Here is a 19,973-nt window from a genome sequence, read left to right on the forward strand (position 1 = left end):
CTATTTAGGGAGTTGTGGACATTGTGGGGTGGAGTGGAGTGGGGTGGGGGGTGTGCCCAGCAGGATTAGGGCACCTTATTAGGGGAAGGGATGCTGATGGAGCAGCGACTAGCTCCCCACTGACTTCCTTTTCTGGCTTCTGCTTCTAGGATAGACTGCCTGATGAAAACTGCCAGGGCAGACGGCTTCTTGGGGATGTACCGAGGTGGGCTTATCATGCACCCCTGGGGAAGGCCTGGCTTGGGCCAAATGAGAACAGAGTACGCAGCCCAGGGCACCAGACCCTGTGGCTTTGGAGAACATTTCTGCCCAGTGAGCTCCGGGCGGTGGCGGGGTCGGGGTAGGGGTGGCCTGGGCTGCCAGGTGATCCTAAGCCACATTTGCTTTTCACAAATATTCCTTGGTGGAGACAAAGGCAGTTATGGTAAGGTTTGGGGTGGGGGTGGGGGGTACCAGTGAGCACACTGAGGAGCCCAGGAGCCCCGGTTTCCATCCAGTCACCACTGGAACTGTGTGATGCTGGAAGCAAGTGGTCTCCCTGACCCCTCCGCCCCCATTCAGGGCTGTCAGAGCATCAGCTACTGAAAGCAGAAGGGGAAAAGGCTGTTGGGGAAGAGATGGAAAGGATTTTGAGTTCCTGATAGGGTGTTACTGGGTACCTTTTCCCTGATACAAGCCTTTGCTGTCCCTGTCCCCTGGAGTGACCCTACCCAGGGCCGCATCACCATGATTAGGGCTTGGAAAATGGATACAAATTTGGTGTTAAGAAGGAGCTGATATTGTAGTACCCCTGAGAAATAAAATAAAAACTGATGTGACTCAACAAAACTGCCAGTGGGACTGGGCTAGTAAAGCACACTTTATGGAAAGTAACCCCTGTCCCCTAGGATCTTATTACTGGGGCTTGATTTGGGGAGCTGTTCATTTATCATCGAGATGGGCAGCACTCTCAAGGATGAAAACGACTTCCTAATAACTGCACCGATGAGCCCATAAAGGAAACACATGTATCCAAAAGGGAAATGTGGAGGGAGGAGGGTCAAAGTCAGGAGATGAAAAAAACTTTCATGTTTCTATAAAACAGACAGAGGAACCCTCTTCAACATCCTCCCCAACAAAATCCCAATTGTTCCCAGAAACCTGCCTGACTAGGTGCGATAGTAGGTTGTCTATATGAGTGACAGACTCAGAGGATTGTGACTTTTTTTTTTTAAGTAATTTGTTTTTAAGTAATCTCTACATCCAACATGGGTCTTGAACTCACAACCCTGAGATCAAGCATTGCATGCTCCACTGACTGCGCCAGTCAGGCGCCCTAAGAAGTCTTCCCTTGGAGATGGCCTTAGCTTGTCCTCGTTTTTACTTCCAGGAGCTGCAGTGAACTTAACCTTGGTCACTCCAGAGAAGGCCATCAAGCTGGCTGCCAATGACTTCTTCCGGCAGCTGCTAATGGAGGATGGGTATGGCTGGGTGGGAGGCTGTGGGTTGGAAATTCTTCACTGCGTGTTTACAGTTTGGGGGGACAGTAACAGGGAAAGGAACATATTGGTTATCTGTCTGCATGATGCAAGTACGTGCACACAAATGGCGGAAGTTTAGTGTATGTTTTGGCAAGTGGGAAAATTAAAGGAGGGCTTGCCTGGGTGGTTCAGTCAGTTAAGTTAGCTGAAGCATCTGCCTTCAGCTCAGGTCATGATCCCGGGATCCTGGGATTAAGCCCCACATTGGGCTCCCTGGTCCATAATCCCTCTGCTTCTGCCTGCTGTTCCCCCTGTGTGTGCTCTCTCTCTCTCTGTCAAATAAAATAAATAAAATCTTTGAAAAAAAAAAAGAAGGAAAGTGAAAGGAGAAAATGAGCTGGTGTAATTCGAAAGTTCTAGATGATTGACAGACCATTATAGACTATACATATATTCATCAGCTAGTTGATGAACATTTTTTCCACTGAGCTATAACTGCAGTACAACTCTGTAAGTTTGCACCCCGTACACTGTATAATTATACACTACATTATAATGTATATACATTAAATACACTGTATAATGATTTGATAGACATATACTGATTTGATAGACATATACTGCTTACATATACAGTAAGCTTGGTTAACATCCATTACTTCCTATTACTTCCTATAGTTACTCCAAAAAGTTGTTTTTTTCCCTTAAGATGAGAACTTTTAGGATCTGTCCCTTAGCCGCTGTCAAGCACACCGTAGGGCGGGTTAACCACAGTCGTCTTGCTGAGTCACATCCCTGTACTTCTTAGCTCGTAACTACAAGTTGTGCCTATGGAGCGCCTTCACCTTCCTGTCCTCTGATAGGCACAAATCAGATCTCTTTTTCTGAGTTTGAATTTTTAAAAATGTATTTATTTATTTGAAAGAGAGAGAGAACAAGTGGGGAGAGGGACAGAGGGAGGGCAAGCAGCCTCCCTGTTGAGCGGGGAGCCCAATGTGGGGCTTCATTCCAAGACCCTGAGGACATGACCCAAGCCAAAGTCAGAGGCTCAACCAACCTTTTTTTTAGATTCCGCACGTCAGTGAGACCCCTCAGTTTTTGTTTTTCTGTGTCTGACTTATTTCATTTAGCATAATGCCCTTGAAGTCCATCCATGTCTCAAATGGCAGCATTGCCTTCTTTTTTATGGCCAAATAATACTGTATTATTTGTATTATTTGTATTATTATAAATACACCGCATTTTCTGTATCCATCTGTCCACAAACACACAGGTTTTTTCCAAATCTTGGCTGTTGTGAACAGTAGTGCAGTGGACGTGGGAGTGCAGCTAGCTCGCCAACGCAGTGATTCATAGTGATGCATCTACCTCCTGGATGTATACCCAGAAATAGAATCACTGAGCGATTCTGTTTGTCATTTTTTGAGGAACCACCATACTGTTTCCCACAGTGACTCTACCAGCTTACATTTCCACTGACAGTGCACAGGCTTCCCCCATGCCATATCCTTGCCAGCAGTTATCATCTTTTTTTTCTTTTTTTTTTTTTTAAGTCCTGGTCCAGTATTTTTAAAAAAGGCAGCGGGGCGCCTGGTTGGCTCAGATGGTTAAGCGTCTGCCTTTGGCTCGGGTCATGATCTTCAAATCCTGGGTTCGAACCCTGCATCGGGGTTCCTCCCTGCTCAGCAGAAAGTCTGCTTCTCCCTCTCCCTCTGCCTCGTCCACTGCTTGTGCTTTCTGTCTCTGTCTCCGTCTCTCTCTCAAATGAATAAATAAAAACCTTAAAAAAAAAAAAATTCCTTGGCCAGATGGCTTCCCAGGGGAATTCTACCGGATATTTATTTTTTATTTACTTTTTATTTTTATTTATTTATTTTTAAAGATTTTATTTATTTGAAAGAGAGATCGAGATCACAAGTAGGCAGAGAGACAGGCAGAGGGGGAGGGAGAAGCAGGCTCCCTGCCGAGCAAGGAGCCTGATGTGGGGCTCGATCCCAGGACTCTGGGATCATGACCTGAGCCGAAGGCAGAGGCCCCAACCCACTGAGTCACCCAGGCACCCCCCCAGACATTTATTTATTTATCTATTTATTTATTTTTAAATATTTTATTTATTTATTTGACAGACAGAGATCACAAGTAGGCAGAGAGGCAGGCAGAGAGAGAGGGAGAAGCAGGCTCCTCGCCGAGCAGAGAGCCTGATGTGGGGCTCGATCCCAGGACCCTGGGATCATGACCTGAGCCAAAGGCAGAGGTTTTAACCCACTGAGCCACCCAGGCGCCCCTATTTTTTTTAAGATTTTATTTATTTGACACAGTGAAAGCGAAAGATCACAGAGGCACCCAGGCGCCCCTGACTTTTTTTTTTTAAGATGTGTTTATTTATTTGAGAGAGAGACACAGCAGTGTGTAGGGGAGAGACAGGGAAAGAGATTCTCTTCAGCAGACTCCCAAGTGACCTTGAGATCATGACCTGAGCCGAAATCAAGAATCAGGTACTTCACCGACTGTGCCACCCAGGTGCCCCTTATCATCTGTCTTTTTGATGTTAGCTGTTCTAACAGGTGTGAGGTGATACCTCATTGTGGTTTTGGTGTGCATTTCCCTGACGACTGGTGATGTTGAGCATCTTTTTATATACCTGCTGGACATTTGAATATCCTCTTTTGGAAAATGGCTTTTCTAGGCCTTTTTCTATTTTTTAATTGGATTATTTATTATTATTTTTTTATTATCAAGTTGCATGAGTTCTTTATATATTTGGATATTATCCCCCTGTCAAATATGTAATGTACAAGTATTTTTCCCCATTCCACAAGCGCCTTTTCATTTTGTTGATGGTTTCCTTCACTCTGCACGAGCTTTCAAGGGTTGAAGTGGCTGCGCTTGTCTGTTTTGTTCGTGTTCTTGTGCTTTAGGTGACCCACATTAATGAGCTTTCCCCTGTGTTTTCTTCTAGGAGTTTTATGATTTCAGTTCTTACATTAAGTCTTTAATTCATTTTGAGTTAATTTTGGTGAGTGGTGTAAGAGAGAGGTCCAGTTTCATTCTTTTATGTGCAAATATCTAATTTTTGCCAGCACAATCTATTGAGAATGTCATTTCTCCACGGAGTACTCTTGGCTCCCTTGGCCACTGGATATGCAGGACTGTATTTCTGGGTTTTCAGTTTTGTTCCATTGATCTATGTGTCTGTTATTATGCTGATGAATTTTTAAAAATGAACCCCCGGGGCCTGGGTGACTCAGTGGGTTAAGGCCTCTGCCCTCAGCTCAGGTCATGGTCCCGGGGTCCTGGGATCGAGCCCTGCGTCGGGCTCTCTGCTCGGCGGGGAGCCTGCTTCCTCTCTCTCTCTCTGCCTGCCTCTCAGCCTGCTTGTGATCTCTGTCCATCAAATGAATAAATTAAAAAAAATTTTTTTTTTAATCTTTAAAAATGAACCCCAGGGGAGCCTGGGTGGCTCAGTGGGTTAAGCCTCTGCTTTCGGCTCAGGTCATGATCCCAGGGTCCTGGGATCAAACCCTGCATCGGGCTCTCTGCTTAGCGGGGAGACTGCTTCCTCCTTTCTCTCTGCCTGCCTCTCTACCTGCTTGTGATCTCTCTGTCAAATAAATTTTTTTTTAAAAAAATGAACCCCCAAACACTTTCTCGTACTATCTGTGCCTCCCACTGGTGATATTGCTTCAGGGACTGGGGACAACCACATCCATGCAATGGGTAGTTTCAGTGCACTCGTTTCAACCTCTGTGCAGGTGCTACCTCCCTGGCATCCCGTTTTAAATTTAGTTTCATGTTTTAAGGAGACTGTGTTCGAGGGCCAGGTGATGATTTACCCAGCTGGGTGAGTGGCAGCTGATCAGAAGAAGGCTGAGTACCACGCACGGAAAGTCTCATCTACCGAGGGTCTTGGGCAGACAGACCAGGATGGGTGGCCGGGCTGGCCTGTCACTGAAGGAGCCTGACTCATGGTCCCACAGGATGCAGCGGAATCTGAAGATGGAAATGCTAGCTGGATGCGGAGCTGGAATATGCCAGGTGGTGGTTACCTGTCCCATGGAAATGCTCAAGATTCAGCTGCAGGATGCTGGGCGCTTGGGTGAGGCCTATCCCAATTCCACGTGGGATTAGCAAAGGGCTGTGATCAGAATAGATTTCCCCACATTCTGCACTCATTGGCTAGACTGTGTGATTCAATCAGCTTTCCAGGTCAGTAGAAGTCTCTCTTTTTTTTTTTTTTTAAGATTTAAAATTTTTTTTAAGTAACGTGGTGCTCAAACTCATAACACTGAGATCATCAAGAGTCACGTGCTCTACTGACCTACCCAGGTGCCCCTACAAGTCTTTAGTTAATGGCTACCGTTCTAGATTTCAACACTTCTAATTCTAAAGATTTTATTTATTTATCTGACAGAGACCACAAGTAGGCAGAGAGGCAGAGAGAGGGGGGGAAGCAGGCTCCCCGCCGAGCAAAGAGCCCAATGCGGGACTCGATTCCAGGACCCTGAGATCATGACCTGAGCCAAAGGCAGAGGCTCAACCCACTGAGCCACCCAGGCGCCCCTCAACACTTCTAATTCTAAAACAAACAGCAGAACTGAGAAGCTTGGTTCAGAAGGTAACCTAATACCTCTTATCAGATCACCATGACCTTTAGGCTTGACTTCCTAAAGATTTTAAGAAGGATCAACAGCCTGATCACAAACACTTCAGTCAGTAGACCTCATGTTCTGCTCTATTATATTACGCTATAGAAGCTGGCCTTTGGTGGGAAGGCATCATAAGGAACAAGAGAACCATTCCTACTCTTTTGTTTTCTTGGAAGTGAATTCTGTCCTTTTCCAAGATCCTGGTCCTCTCAAAAATACCAAGTGGTGTAAGTAAGTACCAAAGCATAGATTAAGAACCAGGGTTCGCTGTCCAGCGGAGGAAAGGCCACCCACAGTGGGGCAGAACAGAGGGCGTTTCCTCAGGGTGAACTGCCAGGCCTGCATTAAAGAAGGGAGCACGTGAGCTGCCCAGCCTAGCACCTGGTAAGGCCCTCAATAAATGTGGGTGCCCTTCCCCTCCTCAAGCCCACTGTGCGCACATGCTGTGCTAGATCCAACCAGCTTTCTAGGTTGGAGCAGACTAGTCTGAAGCTCGTGAAACTGCAGCAAGAAAAAAGTTTGGGCGCTGGAAAGCCTGTGTTTTGATCTACAAAGAGTAAAAGCTCTGAAACTCTCAGTTTTCAACTTGGATGAGACTGTCAGTTTTCCAAACCACTTCAAGAGAAGGGAAGGACAGGCTAGGAGTGAACGGATAACAGGCAACATCAGGCTCACGGATGAACTTCCTCCTTCATGCTCCTTGTCTGAGCCTGCGCCCGGCTGGCTGCCCCGGGAGCAGATGTGCAGTCGGTGGTGTCCCAGGGCGAGGTGTCACCTGCTGGCTGTCAGATGAAACTGGGGCCGGAAACCGCTTCCTTGGAGCAAGGGCGCAGAGTCTAGACAAAGCTGCTCCAACAGGAGAATTAAGAAAACGAACAGTCACACAATTTGAGCGCATTGAATCCTGTGGTCACGGGTGGGACTCACCCATGGTTGAAATGCTGTGCTTGCAATGCTCAGGAGAAAACCATTTCCCTTCTATTTCTTAGATGTTGAACTCATCCAGTTATGGGCTCTGAATTATTCAACTAAAATGAAGAATCAAATTCTATAAAATGGTGAAGGGTGTAAAGGCCGTGTTCACCTGATCTTGGACTACTCGAGGGGGGAGGCACCTCTGGAGGCCTGAGGGAGATAGATTTTGGGCAAAAAGAATTTGCTGCTTTACACATGAGGCAGAAGGACATGGGACTCTGAGGCCCCAAAGCGCCAGCAGGATGATACTATGTAAATAGGCTCAGAGTTGGTTTAGAAATGGAAGCCAGGGGCGCCTGGGTGGCTCAGTGGGTTAAGCCGCTGCCTTCAGCTCAGGTCATGATCTCAGGGTCCTGGGATCGAGTCCCTCATCGGGCTCTCTGCTCAGCAGGGAGCCTGTTTCCCTCTCTCTCTCTCTCTCTCTGCCTGCCTTTCTATCTACTTGTGATCTCTGTCTGTCAAATAAATAAATAAAATCTTTAAAAAAAAAAAAAGAAAGAAAGAAAGAAATGGAAGCCAGATCTAAAGCACAGCTTTAGCAGGAGGATAAGGAATTGGGGCTGGAGCAGGTGCTGCTCCAACTCCCTCCAGAGGAGGCTGGGCGGGCCGTGGCTCTTGGGAAGTGCCCCGTGCAGTGGGGATGACGCATGAGATGACACTGATCTTATAAAGATTTCCTTGGAGCCAAAAAAATGAATGTTCTAAAATGAAGGTAATCCAGGGCACCTGACTGTCTTGGTGGTGGAGTGCATGACTCTCGACCTTGGGGTCGTGAGCTCGAGCCTCATGTTAGATGTAGATATTTTCATTAAAAATAAAATCTTGGGGCGCCTGGGTGGCTCAGTGGATTAAGCCGCTGCCTTCGGCTCAGGTCATGATCCCAGGGTCCTGGGATCGAGCCCCGCATGGGGCTCTCTGCTCAGCAGGGAGCCTGCTTCCTCCTCTCTCTCTGCCTGCCTCTCTACCTACTTGTGATCTCTCTCTGTGTCAAAATAAATAAATAAATAATCTTTTAAAAAAAATAAAATAAAATCTTAAAATAAAATTTGGACTATCCTCAGAACTCCAGTAGGGATGTGAGCCTCACCTCTGAGCTGTCCCAGGGTGAGGAGGCAGGAGGTACGCTCCCTGCTGGGGCCTGGCTTGTGATGGGGTCTGCCCTCTCCCTTTCAGCAGCTAATCGTCAGGGCTCGGCCTCAGCACCTTCCTCCTCCAGGTCCTACAGTACAGGTTCGGCTTCCACCCACAAGCGCCCGTCTGCCACCCTTATCGCCTGGGAACTACTCCGCACCCAGGGCCTGGCTGGTCTCTACAAGGGTCTGGGCGCCACTCTCCTCAGGTGAGGCTTTATTCCTGAACTTGGGACCCAGAAGGGACCCGGGGAGGAGGGAGAGGGCACGGAAGGCCAGTGGGACCGCAGCACCAATCTGTTGCTGCATTCTTCCTGGAAATTCAAAGCCCAGAGAGCAAACTACCTCCAGGCTTCCGATTTGGCACAGAACTGAGCAGAATTGCACAGGATGGGCGCCTGGAAGACTAGTTTGAGGCCCCTTGTCCAGTAACCAGACCACACGAGTATGAGATGTTCTATGGTCCACAGGCACCTAAGAATGTCCTAAGGACAAAGGACTTCAAATCGTTAATAAGTAAATGGGCAGAGACCCCTCATTTTACCTTGCTAGTTGACCAAAATCCTTAGAGTTGATCAGAAGTGTGCCAGGAAAAGGGTTAGTTTTCTCCTACCACTGGGCAACAGATAAATGAACTTCACCTTCCTGCCCACCCCACCCCCTTAACTCGTAGCTTATAGAGCTCCTCACTAACCACTCTCTCAGCTCACGCTTACCGCAGCCTGTCCACGCATTCTCCCAGAGCGTGCTCCCGGTCCCTGCATCTGTGGCCCGGTCCTCGCAGAGCCCTGCAGGTGCTGGGAGGGCAGAGTGATGTGCCGGGAGGATGGGGCAGGCAGGCCGACCCATTGTTCCCCTTCCCCCCTCTATCACTCCACATTATCCATGGGGGCCAGGGAAGGAAGAGGTTAACTGCCAGCTTGTCTCTGGCTTAGGGAAAGGCTTCCTGCCTGAGCAACAGGCAGCTCACCCCTCTTGCTCTCCCACAGAGACATCCCCTTCTCCATCATCTACTTTCCACTGTTTGCCAACCTTAACAACCTCGGGTTCAACGAGAGCACAGGGAAGGCTTCCTTCGCGCATTCCTTCATGTCAGGCTGTGTTGCAGGTTCTGTAGCCGCTGTCACAGTAACACCTCTGGACGGTAAGTGTGTCGGAGATGGGGGTCTTCAAGGGCTGCCCCACTTTACAAGTTAGACAGCTGCACATTCATGTAGAGGATAAGTAGGCAGTTACTTTTCGTATAGAAATGAAACAGCTCCAACCTGAGAACTCTTGGATCACAACCTATGGCCACCGGCAGAAACTCAGCAAGGGTCTCCCCAGATAACGTGGAGCCAAGGAGACCTTCACTCCCTTCTTATCCCTGACAAACGCACTCACCTTCTAGGTGCTGATTTCATTAGCTTTTCATCCCCCAGTCGAGTTTTTTTTTTTTAAGATTTTATTTGACAGAGAGAAATCACAACTAGGCAGAGAGGCAGGCAGAGAGAGAGAGGGAAGCAGGCTCCCTGCTGAGCAGAGAGCCTGATGCAGGACTCGATCCCAGGACCCTGAGAGCATGACCTGAGCCGAAGGCAGCGGCTTAACCCACTGAGCCACCCAGGCGCCCCCCAGTCGAGTTTTCAAAGTGGAGGCTAAAGACAGGAGTTTAACAGTGTCAGACCACGCTTCTCCTATCTTCAGGGCTACTCCCGGCTGCTCTAACACACAGGTGGACCTTTCTATAGTATGAGTAACCTGAAGGATCGTGTCATTTTATTTCATAAATGAGGCCCAAAGAGCGGAGGATCTTCTACTACAGATCACACAATGGCAGCATTGGCCTTAGGATTCAGTTTTGTGTATGCTGGCTCTAAATGGGAAACCACTTCATGTTGGCGGGAGCCAAAACCAAACATTCACTACTTATTTTCACTTTTGTTTTAGTTTTGAAAACGCGAATCCAAACCCTCAAGAAAGGCCTGGGCGAGGACAGCTACAGCGGGATCACTGACTGCGCCAGGTGAGAAGCCTGCAGCCCTGCAGAGGTTGGGGCTGGGATGGTCCCCCTGCCTTGCGGTCTACCTACACCCCACGTAGAGGACAATTTCATCACTGTACTAGGCTGAGCTCTGGCTTTCCTTGATACGTGTTCCTTCCCTTCACCTCTCAACAAAATAGGATGTACCGGGAGTTTTCTCCTTCGCACTATAACATTTCTCCCAAAGTCTAGTAACACTGAGCCAATTTCCTATGGCCTGGACCCAGCTGCTCACATGGTGGCTGGGACCAGGCTGCTACACCCAGGGGAGCCCGCTGTGGAAAATGACACATACTCTCCGGGGGAAGATGTGCAAACGTCAGAGAGGGGCCATTCGCAGTGCGCGCCTGCCAATCAGCTTACGGGGCTCTTCTCTCTCTGCAGGAAACTCTGGATTCAGGAGGGACCATCTGCCCTCATGAAGGGAGCAGGCTGCCGGGCCCTTGTCATAGCCCCTCTCTTTGGGATTGCCCAAGGGGTCTACTTCATTGGTATTGGGGAACGGATCTTAAAGTGTTTCGAGTAGAGATAGCTGGAGCCCAAGTCCCCTGCCATCTCAACTTCAGCTAGATGGGGATGAGCAAGATGGCCCATCCAGGTTGTATTTTGTCCTCTAACTTGTAGTGCTACCTCAATCTCTGAAGAAACACTCTTATTCTAATAAGCAAGCTGGGTACGGTCCCCTTCTCCCTTCACATCTGCCTTCTTTTCTTTGGGGCTACAACTACCAGCGAGCTCCAGCAGCCCCTAACCACCTACTTTTCAACAAGAGAAACAGGACATGTGTGGGTTGGATTAACTGCAGACCCTTAACACATGATAGAAGGGTCCTTTCTACATTTTCCTTTTCTACTTCACACTCAAAACTCCATACACTTGAGTCAGTTTGAGGATTTAGTGTTCATTCTGAATTCAATGACTTATGGTTAGTTCTAGCACTGATTTTGGGAAAGGGGACCATGAAAGCCCTCAAAGTCAGCACAGAGTTGGAAACCAAGCAGATCTTTTCAAATCGTGATGGCTGCAGGATTAGGCTGACTAACCAAGCCACAGGGGCCAAGGCAGGGCAGCTGTCCCAACCCTCACCCCTACCCTGGCATATCCTCCCTCCAGGGCACAGCTCTCCCACCCTGTCCACGGAACATGGTTTTAAATAAAATGGATTCAGATCTCATCTTGTCGATAGTGGGAGAAGCAGACGGGCTGCAGTGAATGGTTTGCCCTCTATTGTCCCTGTCCATTTCAGAAGCGAGCTACATCCCAATGAGTACCACAGCAGTCCCTCCACAGGCTCTTCAGATGACTGCTTCGGAGGCTGGGGGACAGCAGCAGGGTCACACTGGGTTTTCAGCCTTGATTCCATCACTGCATAACTGCATTGCCTTGCGGAACAGGTTCGCTGTGACAGTCCCAATGTGCCTTCTTTCCCCAGAGGGCTGCGGCGGAGAGATGCTGGCAACACGGGGGCTTCAGGTCCTCGGTAAACAATGCCTGTGCCAGGAGTTGGCACTTACATTAGTCCCCACCTCGTCTCAAACGTCACTGACATTAATGAAAAACGATCAGGCTCAGTAGCTGCGTTCTCTACTGGGAGGACATGTGTGAGTGCGGAATGTAGAGACAGACCCCAGTTAGACCCCACCTCTACCCCACTGCAAGGCCCTGGGCAGTTCTTAGTGGTCATGGGGGGAAACTGGAGGAGGAGAGAAAGAAAAGGACCCTTGTGAAAGGGTTTAGGACTGACACACAGTATCCCTTCTCCCCCAGTAAGCCCACAGATGCTTTTCCAACTCTGCCAAAGCTAGTAAAATGATTTCCTCAATAAAGCTGTCAAACCCTCCAGAGGACAGGTAATAGTGAACACCTGTTTGTGTGGTACGTCTGAAAGCTTTTAAGTGGCTGGAAGGAATGCTTCTGGATAAGAGTCTGGCAAAAATGAGCAGGAAGTGCCAGAGGACAGAGAGGGTTAATGGTTTCAAGTAGTGACAGCTGTCACCCAGTGACTATAGGGATTAGGAGAATGCTTCCTTTCCAGATACTTCGGGAAGAACTTTTCCCTTGCAAATCATAAAACTTATAGCACCTTGCATAATGAGTCACAATGAAATCCATGTAAACATTTTGTTTTAATAAATAAGACCTACTCATGGCTTAGATTTTAAGTCACATTTACAGATGAGGAGCACTTCTAGGCCCAAACAGGTTAACAGTGAAGCTACTATTGCTGGCAGGAGTGCATGCCCCCCACACATCTGCAGCCTAAAGAGCAGAGACTGAATGTCAGAGAACACCACACACCTCACCCTCTAGGCTCGAGAACTGACAGCACAAGACGAGAGAAGAGCAGAGACTCGGTGAAGCTCCAGTAACCACCATCTGATACCCTCGCCTTCATGCTACAAAAGCAAATGAAAGTCATGCTTTTAGATAAGCTAAGGAGGAGGTTTCCTGATCATAGTAAGTGAAACTTTCTCTCATGTTAACAATTAGGCCAAGGGCATTAGCTACAGAGAGGATCCACTGATAAAATACAGAATAGTAGAACAGTGAAGAGGAAGCCACACAGATATCTTGTTTCTTCTAATATCAGAAACTTCCACATGACAGGAAAGCAGTGGATGAACTCCACCTTGCCCAAAGGTTTAGTCCAAAAACTTCCTGTTGGCATTTGCACCAAATAAGGCGCCCCGTACTTCTGGCATCATCTGTGAAGAAAGAAGATCTTTAGTAAGTAAGTGCTGTCAACTGGAAAATTTGGAAAACACGGCATTTTTTTTTTTTTTAATTTAGTTTAGAGAGAGTGTGTGTATGTGGGTGGGGGGAGGGGCAGAGAGAGGAGAGACAGAGAATCTCAAGCAGACTCCCCACTGAGCAGCTGAATCCCACAACCCTGACTGAGATCATGACCTGAGCCGAAGTCACGAGTCGGACACTTAACCCACTGAGCCACCCAGGTGCCCCAGACAGGCACATCTTAACTTCAAGTGGCAAGTCAGCGACCTCTACGTGGCTGGGAAGGAGACCACAAAGCTAAGCAGCAAGTCTGTACCTTTCCTTCAGAACACTCGGCAGGAAACTTACCTGGTCACAAATTTGTGGTTATGACTGACTGACTGCTTAAAGGGGACAAAGAAAAAAACTAAAGGCATTATTGTTTAAGACTTCTGTTAGCTGTGCTGCAGAGGGAAGAGATGATCCCTTAACAGTATTACCTCATAATATTCTGGATCATCTATTTTCTTTCTTTCAGCAGTCACTGAGTGCCTAGTATGTGCCAGGCAGAAAACACATAATGCAAGTTTGTGCTGAGGCACTCGTTCATTACAGCAACTGAAAAATCCTTAGGATTTAATCTCAAACTTCACAGGCTGTTCTGTCCAAAGACAGACCGCTAGCCACATGTGGTTACTGTGCGTCTGAATTGTGCCTAGTGCAACCATGGGACTCAGATTTTAATTTTACTTAATTACTTCATTCATGTGTGGATAGCGGCTACTCTAATGGTGAATACAGCTTTAGGGTTTAAGTTATCAGAAGATGATACTCAAGGTCAAAGTGCTCTCCTCTAAGATGAGCTAGCAGCCACAGCAGCAGACTACCGTTGCCGAAAGAGGCCCAGCGTTCTGAGGCACCTGAATTCTCCTTGCTCCCTAGAGATTATCTGTACCAACCTGGTAACACCTTAAGAGCCAGCAGCCCTCTGGCAAGTCCTTTAAACAACATTTACTTTACTTCCTGCCATTCTTACTGGAGAAAGGACCCCGGGCAGCATCTCTACATGCAGTAAAATGTGTACATCAGAATCCTAAATAAACAAAACCCTCATTCAACCCCAAATCCACTCTCATGTAAGTGGTGTCACCTCAGTAAATGTTGCCTGCCTACTGCCCATTCAAGAAAATGCCACAAAATGTAGAAAGAATGACAAACCCCAAACCCCAAATACCAGTGAACACACATATGTTCTCTGCATCACTTCAAAGTAACAACAGACCAACTAATAAGATGTATTCCCACACTCACCTGCTGGGCTATGAGATCCAGCCGGCTTTCTAGGGTATTGGAAACTTTTATTTTACGATCCCCATTATAGATCTCAACTCCACCAGCTCTACAAAGAACACAGGAAGTAACAATTTTTATAGATTTGAGGAAAACAGACACATGTACGTTTACTTTCTTTCCTGAGAAGAAAGGTGTTTTGTTGTATGGAGTGTGTTTAAATACTGTAAGGGGCCAATAAACACATGCAAAGAGCTTAAAATTAATTCAGAAAGCTTCTGAGGATTTAAGGTATGGAGGTTGATAATAACGGTCATTTACCAAGTGACTGCTACATCCAATCTGACTCCATGTTCTAGCCACTGAAGTTAATTCTAAAAGCCCTCCCCAACAAGACGAAATGGGGAAGGATTTTGCCTCAGCTTGAAAATCAATCGCATCCTCATCTGAGTATTTCCCAAGACCCAATCCTGCTAATTACCAGGGGTACTGATAAGGCCATCATATTCTGACTGTACTGTGTATCAGATGAAAGGTACCACTGTAACCTTTTATTAAGATTTTATTTATTTATTTGACAGATCACAAGTAGGCAGGGAGGCAGGCAGAGAGAGAGAGAGGAGGAAGCAAGCTCCCTGCGGAGCAGAGAGCCCAATGTGGGGCTCAATCCCAGGACTCTGGGATCATGACCCGAGCCGAAAGCAGAGGCTTTAACCCACTGAGCCACCCAGGCACCCCTACCACTATAATCTTGCACCAAACTGGCCCTTAGGGAGTCCTGCCTCTAGCCACACTTCACTTCTGTTGTTCATTTCTCCAAAGTTTCTAGCGCTTAGAGGCTTAAGGCAGGTAAGTCAAATTCTATTACAAGGAGCCCCCGGGGAATGAAATTCTTTCGTACATTAGAATTTTGTCAAATATTTTTTCCTTTTTTTTTTTTTTTTTTTTTTTAAAGAAAAGACATGGTTTTCTGTTTGTTTGTTTTTTGTCTTTGGTGTTATTTTTTTAATAGAGATTTTATTTAGAGTGCCTGGGTGGCTCAGTGAGTTAACCCGCTGCCTTTGGCTCAGGTCATGATCCCAGAGTCCTGGGATGGAGCCCCATATCAGGCTCCCTGCTCAGTGGGGAGCCTGCTTCTCCCTCTGCCTGCCACTCCCCCTGTTTGTACTCTCTCTCTAGCAACTAAGTAAATAAAAACTTTTTTTTTTTTTTTTTTTTTTTTTAAAGATTTTGTTTATTTGACAGAGAGAGCACAAGCAGGGGAGAGGGAGAAGCAGGTTCCTTCCTGAGTGGAAGGCAAATGTTCAAATGACTGTGCCACCCAGGTCTCCCCAGATATTTCTTGAAATAAGCAGGTTATGTGACAAAGACTGGGAAAAGGTTTGGCAAATTGTCTCTGGAAAACTTTAATGGACAATGAAGTTAATACTATCTTCTTACTCTCTACTCCCTCCTCCTGGCATTTCTTTGTTTCATCTGTCTTCCGTTTCTCTAAACAGACTATATCCTTCATAAGGACGTTGTTGGCTCTGCTGAAATCCTGACCCCACTGTTGGTGCCACAATTCTTTGTTCTCATGGAGGCAGCGAGGGCAGAAAAGACCACCACTGTGGCAGAATGTCACCTGAGGGCCAGTCACTCACTGAGTGTAAAGCCCAGGGCTGCCCCGACTTCTATCTTCCCAGTAACCCTACGAGTCTTGGTCGGTATCCTTGCTATTTGACAAACAAGAAAACACGTTTAAATACACTGAATAAAACAAGTTGATTGAATAAAACAATATTTAAAATTCTACTTTAAATGAGCACTGGAGGAACACCTGGGTAGCTCAGTGGGTTAAGCCTCTGCTTTCAGTTCGGGTCATGATCTCAGGGTCCTGGGATTGAGCTCCACATCGGGGTCTCTGCTTGGCAGGGAGCCTGCATCCCTTTCTCTCTCTGCCTACTTGTGATCTCTCTCTCTCCGTCAAATAAATAAAATCTTTAAAAAATATATAAAATAAATAAATAAATAAATAAATAAGCACTGGAATCAGCCCACCATTCCTTCTCTACAATTCTGAAATTCAGTAAGCTAGCAGAACTAAAGTCTAATTTCTGTGTCTCCAAAAGCTAGATGACCTCTAGTCATCTGGCAGCAAATGACTAGCGAATCTATAGGTATTTATCCCTTGCAGTGTGAGTGTTCCCACTTAGAAATATTAGTGTATTTGATCACAGGGTGTGTGGGGGATGACGCCTCAGACCTTGCTGGGGATATGATGTCACATGTGGTGTATGTTCTTTATTGCTTTTCTAAACACTGGGATTCAAAACATCTGGCCCCAAAGATTTCAGGACTGAAACGCACTCGTTACCAGACAGACCCTGAACTAAGTGCTTTCTGTCCCATCTGCCTGATCATCACAACAATGATTATCTGACAGTTCAATAAAGACATATACTGTGGGTACCAGGCACCGTGTTAAATGCTGTATAGACAGTACCTCATTTAAGCTTCCAAGAATTCTGTGAGGCAGGTGCTATTATCCCAATTTAGAGGCCCAGAAATCAAAGTTCCATGAGATTTAATATTGAAGCTTTCTATACTAGCTTATGTAACTTCTCAATTTATAAAGCATTTTTTTTTAAAGATTTTATTTATTTGACAGAGAGAGGCACAGCGAGAGAGGGAACACAAGCAAGGAGTGGGAGAGAGAGAAGCAGGCTTCCCACTGAGCAGGGAGCAAGATGCCTGGCTCGATCCCAGGACCCTGGGACCATGACCTGAGCTGAAGGAAGATCCTTAAGGACTGACCCACCCCAGCCCCCTATAAAACATTTTAACATGTACAATCTCCTCTCTTTTCCTCACTTCATGAAACAAAAAAGTACCATTTCCATTTAACAAATGATGGAATTCAGTCTCCAGATCCCATAGCTCACAAAAGGCCAACTCAGGACTCAAACGCAGGTCTGGTGCTTTTTCAACTAGGTTTGCAAGTCCCAAGGACTTTCTGCAATGTTAGTCAATTTGTGCCTATGTGGCATTAGACCCACAAGCACAATCGAGAAAAGTACATTGGCTCTGACCTCATCAGGAGCTCCTACTGCCTGGCCCAACTGCACCAAGTTTATCAGGGAAGCCGAAGAAATGTCCTGTCATTTCCGCACAGCACAAGCACCGCTGGTATTTGCAATTCTGTACCTGAGGAACCTAACTATTGGGTTCTATCTGTCTATATAGCAGTCACTATCCTACATGATGACCTGTCTTATTTCTAAGAAACTCAGAGGTAGCAATTATCATCCTCAGCATCTAACACAGAGATCTGGACCCAGCTTTGAGTCCTGGGCAGAGAATTAGTGCTTCCTCTCTGCAGAATAAACTAAGTGGCCACAGGAAGTTAGCTCCTTTTAGACTTTTAGAGCAAGTCTAGTTGGTTAATAAGAGAGAACAACAAAGTACTGAAAGAAAAAAACAGCAAGACTCACAAGCAGCACACGGCCACACCTTTACTCTTGTGATAAAGGGTGCCTCAGAGAACACTTTGAACAAGACCCAGCACAAAGGCCATTTTCACAGTGAAAGCAGCTTAGACGTTAAGGGCAGGAACACTCCTTACATTTCCTCAGGCAGGTAGGCCTCCTGATCAATTTGGACATCAACATCTTTTTTGGTGGCAATTTTATACATTGGAATCGCTTTCTGCACTGCAGCCTGGAAAAAAAACCAGAAAACAGTGCAAGGTTTTAGCAGAAAACTATGGAGCAAGTATACAAAAAAACTGGCCAACTATACAAGCTAGGCATATTCCTATCTATTTATCAAGTAAAAGAAGAGATGCATTGTTGATGGAAATGGAAAATGGTGCAGCTATTGTGGAAGTGGTATGGTAGTTCCTCAAAAAAAAAAAGTTAAAACACTGAATTACTATGATCCAGCAATTCTACCTCTGGGTATATGCCCAAAAGTGAAACCAGAGACTTGAATGGCTAATAGGACAACCATGTTCACGGCAGCATCATTCACAACAGCCAAAAAGCAGGCAGAAACAACCCAAATGTCTAACAGATAAGCAAAAATGTGCACACAATTCATATGCATACAATTCAGCCTTAAAAAGGAGGAAATTCGGACCACCGCTACCACATGAGGAACCTTGAAGACATCAAGCGAGGTGAAATAAGCCAGTCACAGAAAGACAGATATTGTAGGATTCCAGCAGTACGAGGTACCCAGTGCAGGCAAATTCAGAGGGAGAGGAGGTAGGGTGGTGGCTGCCAGGGGTCGAGGGAATGGGGAGTTAGTGTTTAATGGGGACAGAATTTCAGTCCAGGAAAGTGAACATGTTCTGGAGAGGGATGGGGTCATGACTGCACAATGTGCATTTACTTAATGCCACTCTACACCTAAAATGGTCAAGTTTGTACTCTGTACTATATACAGTTTACAATTTTAAAAACAAATGAGCACACTAGAAAAAAAATGCTATACTATAATTAGTGTGATAAAATATAATTAGTGGAAAGTCCTATCTAAATAATACTATGCATGAGGACACATGTAAATAACATTTTCTTGAAGGAACTTTAGTTGGCAACTCAGGCCCGCCTCCATAGAATGCTCATCACCTTGGGGAACTCTCCAGTAAGTCTAGCTCTCTGTTTCATAGGTTCATAAATGAGGCTGTCAGCACACACGTGGATCCAGGTTACTGAAATGGTTCACAAATGAGTATCACAATTTATTAATTTCCAGTGCAAGGTGAAGGGAATGAGCATTTGTATTTCCCAGCTGGCATGTTTTCTTTCCTAGGTGACAAGTTACTTGGGAGACAAATTATAGTAAGAGTACGAATACGTTATGTATTTAAGTATATTAATTTACAGTAAGAAATGTAATTGCTAAGGGACTAAGCACCCAATCTTTCTCCGAAAGCAAGCTGCATGGAACAATTTTCTTTTCTTTTTTTTAGTTTTTTTTTTTTGGTTTGTTTGTTTGTTTGTTTTACAGAGAGAGAGATCACAAGTAGGCAGAGAGGCAGGCAGAGAGAGAGGGGGAAGCAGGCTCCCCGCTGAGCAGAGAGCCCAATGCGGGGCTCGATCCCAGGACCCTGAGATCATGACCTGACCGAAGGAAGAGGCTTAACCCACTGAGCCACCCAGGTGCCCATATTTTGTAAGTTTTTTTATTTAAGTACTCTCTAGAGCCAACATGGAGCTCAAACTCACAACCCCACAATCAAGAGTCGCATGCTCTCCTGACTGAGCCAGCCAGGTGCCCTGCAAGGAAGAATTTTAACCTGAAGAGCGACTGGATGACACAGAATCAGAGCCGGGGCGTTCATTCAGATTCCTGGGTCCTTCATTCTAGAGCACCCATCTAATGCTACAGCCTGTCTGGACTCTCCAGGGAGCGAACGGCCGTCCCCTAGAAGGGGGGCCAGCTTCTCCCTTAGCCAGGACATGAAGGAACACCTTGGCATTTGCCTCTGGGACTGCAGCTGTGTTTTCACTGCTGCAACCCTTCTGTCTTGTACCCCCATTCTTTTCCCAACTACAGGAATACATACTCTGGGAGTAGTCTGTCACTTTCAAATGGCATGGCCTAACTTTGCTCCAATACTGTGTGCTCTTTTTATTGCTGAATCTTCAGAAGATTATGGTGTTACAGAGCTCCCAGAAAGGCAGGAGGGTACTAACTTAGAAGGGGCAACTTGATCTTCTTTACAAAAAGAAATTAGAGGCTTAGGTAC

The 19,973-nt window shown here is 46.3% G+C and overlaps 2 protein-coding genes across 5 annotated transcripts in view; one reads left to right on the forward strand and one right to left on the reverse strand.

The window, feature by feature from the left end:
- SLC25A18 (solute carrier family 25 member 18) overlaps positions 1-12,494 on the forward strand; it is a 30,304-nt gene extending 17,810 nt beyond the window's left edge. For 3 of the 4 annotated variants that reach the window (XM_046012407.1, XM_046012408.1, XM_046012409.1), the window contains 7 exons: positions 150-205; positions 1,370-1,460; positions 5,438-5,556; positions 8,255-8,420; positions 9,201-9,355; positions 10,141-10,216; positions 10,619-12,494. In XM_046012407.1, coding sequence (XP_045868363.1) covers positions 150-205; positions 1,370-1,460; positions 5,438-5,556; positions 8,255-8,420; positions 9,201-9,355; positions 10,141-10,216; positions 10,619-10,760 — 805 coding nt within the window. In that variant the 3' untranslated portion in view covers positions 10,761-12,494. The remainder of the gene's footprint in view (positions 1-149; positions 206-1,369; positions 1,461-5,437; positions 5,557-8,254; positions 8,421-9,200; positions 9,356-10,140; positions 10,217-10,618) is intronic. The other variant, XM_046012410.1, reaches the window with a different exon arrangement.
- ATP6V1E1 (ATPase H+ transporting V1 subunit E1) overlaps positions 12,342-19,973 on the reverse strand; it is a 38,351-nt gene continuing 30,719 nt past the window's right edge. Inside the window, exons 7-9 of the mRNA XM_046012411.1 lie at positions 17,841-17,935; positions 14,258-14,345; positions 12,342-12,939 (exon numbers count right to left, since the gene is read on the reverse strand). Of these exons, the coding sequence (XP_045868367.1) occupies positions 12,877-12,939; positions 14,258-14,345; positions 17,841-17,935 (246 nt within the window). The 3' untranslated portion in view covers positions 12,342-12,876. The remainder of the gene's footprint in view (positions 12,940-14,257; positions 14,346-17,840; positions 17,936-19,973) is intronic.

The sequence above is a fragment of the Meles meles genome, chromosome 7 (assembly GCF_922984935.1).
Source record: "Meles meles chromosome 7, mMelMel3.1 paternal haplotype, whole genome shotgun sequence".
NCBI lineage: Eukaryota > Metazoa > Chordata > Mammalia > Carnivora > Mustelidae > Meles > Meles meles.